The sequence below is a fragment of the Pteropus alecto genome, unplaced genomic scaffold, assembly GCF_000325575.1.
Source record: "Pteropus alecto unplaced genomic scaffold, ASM32557v1 scaffold86, whole genome shotgun sequence".
In the NCBI taxonomy this organism is placed as follows: Eukaryota; Metazoa; Chordata; class Mammalia; order Chiroptera; family Pteropodidae; genus Pteropus; species Pteropus alecto.
In genome coordinates, this window is record NW_006442109.1 from 12,596,826 (window position 1) to 12,601,186 (window position 4,361).

At 38.6% G+C, this 4,361-nt stretch overlaps 1 protein-coding gene and 1 pseudogene across 1 annotated transcript in view; one reads left to right on the forward strand and one right to left on the reverse strand.

Moving 5' to 3' along the window:
- The first annotated feature begins 480 nt into the window (after positions 1-480).
- LOC112469675 lies at positions 481-599 on the forward strand (annotated as a pseudogene).
- Positions 600-3,903: 3,304 nt separating this feature from the next.
- The window catches only part of C2CD4A (C2 calcium dependent domain containing 4A), a 4,271-nt gene continuing 3,813 nt past the window's right edge, over positions 3,904-4,361 (reverse strand). The window contains exon 3 of the mRNA XM_025038745.1: positions 3,904-4,357. Coding sequence (XP_024894513.1) covers positions 3,983-4,357 — 375 coding nt within the window. The 3' untranslated portion in view covers positions 3,904-3,982. The remainder of the gene's footprint in view (positions 4,358-4,361) is intronic.

A 4,361-nucleotide genomic window follows, 5' to 3' on the forward strand; every position in this document is an offset into this window, starting at 1 on the left:
ACAGCGGCACCATCAGCTGACTTCATCTTATGTTTCATTGGCCATAGCTGAATCACATAGCTAGTCTTAGCTGCAAAAGGGTCTGAGAAGGCAAGTGTTTGTCCTCTAACCTGTACAGCACAGAAGAGAAATCAATAAAAGGTTGGACTGGGTGTTGAAGGAGCCTACCTATAGCATTTACCCTCAGTACAATAAGAGTAAGTAGCCCAAATACTCGTTACAAAGTTTTAAGGGCATAAAGGATGAAAATTTGCTGTGAAAACCATAAGATGAAAAAAAAAAAAATCATGTTGCTATTTGCTTCCTAACAAGGCCGAATCTAAACACTACTGAAATTATTTGTTTATTGTCTATCTCCTCCCCAACCTTTGAAAACTTAATTCCATAAGAGCAAGGAGCTTTTACGTCTTTATTTACAGCTATACGTTTGTAATCTTGAACAGCATTTGCCCCATGATATATGTTCTAAATGAACCTTGTGTCTATGGCCATGCCACCCTAAACAAGCCTGATCCCATCTGATCTCGGAAGCTAAGCAGGGTCAGGCCTGGTTAGTACTAGGATGAGAGACCACCTAGGAAGACCAGGTGCTGTAGGTGTAAAAAAATAAATAAAAAATAAGGAATCGTAAGCTGACAAGGTCCTTGCAATCTGTGAGGTCAACCAAGGGTTGCTTTGCCTAAAAAAATAAAAAATAAAAAGTAAAATTAAATAAATAAAAATAAATGAACATTGAGAATGCCTTTTTATCCACTTATGTATTTTTATTGCTTCCTCCGTTCTAATTAACACTCCATCACCTCAGATTTCTTCTCCTCCTTCTCCTTCTTCTTTGAACATTTCAGTTCTATTTTTAGCAAATACCAATTGTATGATATAGTATTATCAACTATATCACTATGTTATAGAGTCTCAGACCTTATTCATCTTATAGATGAAAGTTAGTACTTTTACCACATATTATACCATATATCATATATTATACTATATATCATATGTTATTGCTTTAATATTATTGGTGCCCTTTTTGCTCTTTTAAACATCTGCCAAAATTAGTATTTTGGCCTGAGTCTTGGGAATGGATATAGGGAAAATGTTTGTGAATTGCTGAAGTGTTTGTAAAAGAAAATTAGATTCTAAAGAAATAATCTTCTAGGCACGTTTGAGCCATACTAAAGATAGTATTTTAGGTGCAGAATGTACTATCTTTGTAAAACCAAGTGACAAAGCTATTAATTTGTTTCTTAAATTTATACTTAACCAATGTTTTTTAAACTGGTACATTGCCAGTCTGTTGTATAGGGTTTTTCTTTGAATATGTTCATACATTTAAATTACAAAGAGGCAAGATTGTGCCATTTCGTTTGTGGAAAAGATATGCACACCTAAAATCTGATGAGAAACATGACAACTCTTAAAGCAGTTTTCTACAATCAACACTCTGTTGCCACACACTCCCAGCTTCATTATTACTGGGAAAAAATTTTCTTCTCTTTTTTTAATCGAAATATTTTTGGCACCTTCTATACTCAGGTAGCTGTATTTAGCTATTTTGCGATATGAATCTTCACTATAATCTGATATTAGCACACATCTTCAAGGTCATTGGGTTCTGGCATTAGATTGATCTTTATTTAGTTGAAATGGTCCAAGATCCGCTTACAAAACACATGAGGAAGCCACTAGAAGGTAGCAAAGTGCAAACTAAATTTAAATTTGCCGCAGAAAGACTACTACGAAAAAGATTTTGCAAATAAGATTTCTTAAATGCAAAACGTCCAAATTAATTCAGTGATGTAAAATAACTTATGTGCAAATGGCTTTCCTTTGGAAGTAGTTGGTCCAAGGTTGAAGAGCAAAATGACAACAGAATTGGTTCTAGTCTCAGCTCTTTAACTAATCATGATTTGAGGCAATCTTCAATTTGCCTCTATAGTCTTTTTCTATGATACACGGATTTGCACAAAATGATTCTTAATGTTTTTTCGACTTCAAAATTCCATGGTTTTGTGATTTATGACTTTATTTCAGTCCTTTTAAAAGCATGTTGATTAGGCTCTTTCATTATTTGACCAAACATAGCTTGACATTAGTGGAAATCTGTTTGGAACTAGCCGCCATTATGCCATGGAAAATTTAGGTCCCTGAAATGCATTGATTTACTTCTTAATAAAATGATACTTCTGCCCCCAAACTATTACTTGTATATAATCTAATGACAATAGAAATTGTAATGTTTTCTGAAATAAGATTTTACAAGCCATCAGAATGGTCTGTTTTTATTTGGAAAAAAAAAAGGTAACTGAAACCCTACAATAATCTTGTAGATAGCCAAGTTGTTTTCACTCTCCATTTATTTTCCTTTTAAAGTATGACATATGTGAACTAAGTATTACTCTACCAAAATTCTAAAATCATGAAGGTTAATCATTTTAAAAACTAATTGTTGGCTTGAAAGCCAAAAAGAATGTGACAGAGTAGATAGAAGAGCACATGATAGGTCTGAGCTACTGTTGTCATCATTCATTTGGTCAACCACTTCTAGCTTATGCATGTGGTTGATTCTGAGTCAATGAATTCACAGTTATTCTTCATATTTGTTCAATGATTGTCATTGTAAATACCCACCACAATAACCCATTTTCAGTGTATGCCTGAGTTGTAAAACTGAAGCTCATTTCTAAATAGCATTTTTTATGAGCACCAACAGATAAAACTGTGAACAGTTTAGTGAAAGCAGAAACCATTTCTGATTCGAGACTGACAATGTACTCATATTTAACACCACACCACATATTTAAATATTTTCATTCCTCATTTAGGACACATTTTCCTCCTATGTGTGTAAGAAAGGAAGAAATATACCTGGCTGGCAGTGAATGTGATGTTTGAAGGAAAATCATCCTTAAAACATAATTAACGAATTATTATTATCAGAACTCAGAGCTATAGCAATGTTACAGGTACATCTTTGATTCCTTGCACATTAGCTCACCTGGTGCCAATAAAGCTGGCATTCCTTTTCCTGTGGAGGCCAGTTAGCTTCCTCATCATCGGAGCCTTAGACCCAGGTCATCTCAATGCCTGAAGTCTTTTGCATGAAATAATAAATTACTCATTTCAACCAATTTGCTTTTCCACTAGATGGTGAGGAATGTGAGGTGACCCTAACCTTAGAGTCCACAATTTCAGATATAAACTACATTCTCACACTAGTGAGATGAGCCCTTAAGACACTGTGGTATTTAGAGAGCAATGAGTACAGCACTGATTGCCTAGGTGCAAATCTTGACTCTGCTCTTTATTCTGTGCTTCAGTATCCTCATCTGTAAAATGAGATCGTGATACTAGCTTCTTAAGGGTGGCATTAAGCATTACAATACTTGTAAAACTATTATAATTATTTAAGCTTAGAATACTAAAATGGTTTAAATTCCTCCAATGCTTTTCCTACAAGATGTAGCCCAGAGTATCACCTTGGAATTCTTACTAATAATTCACTATTGACCATGGAAAAGTCACTTTACCTGTCTTGGCCTCATTTTCTTATTCAGGATTTTAGACAATGCTTCAAAGGTAATAAATACTCTAAGATGGTCTCAATGGATGTTGTGGAATGAACAAACTTCAAAATGAGATTGGCGCAAGCAAATAGCCAAGACATTCTCTAGTTTTACCACTTCATGTAATTCATTACCCCCAACCTGACTCTGGGGAACAGATGAAATGCAACTGACTACTCACAATGGGAAACCCTACTGCAGAACACCATACCATTTGCTGAAAAGAATTGTGAAACTATCTACACAAAATATCTCATCTTTCCGTGTGATAATTAATCCTATATCATTTCTACCAATATTGGACTGAAACAAACGCCTCATTAGAAGAATAAATCCACGTTTACTTTGTACAAAGCGCCTGTCAATGTCTGAGAATCTACAGCGGGCAGAAAGCGCCGCGGGGGCAGGGCTGTGCGCCCTCAGAGCAGCAGGAGGGAGCCCAGCAGCAGCTCGCCCTGGCCCAGCAGGCGGCCCCGCTCCAGGCCGCGGCCCTTGTTCTCCGCCTTGACGCGCACGGCCAGGCGGCGCACCTCGTCTTCCGAGAGCCCGTCGAACCAGAAGTCCTGGTCGAACACGGCCTTGCGGCTCCGCCGAACCACAGCGCTGCGCTGCTGGCGCGTCTTGCCCGGCGGCTGCAGGACGAAGCTGACTCGGCAGCCGACGGCGCGGGGCTCGGCGTCTCCTCCGGCCTGGCCCTCGGGGCGCAGCAGCCGGATGCGGAGGCGCCCGCTGGCCCGACTGTACTCGACGGCCAGGCGCAGGGCGCCGCCGGCGCGGCCCAGAGTCACGGTGCCCTCC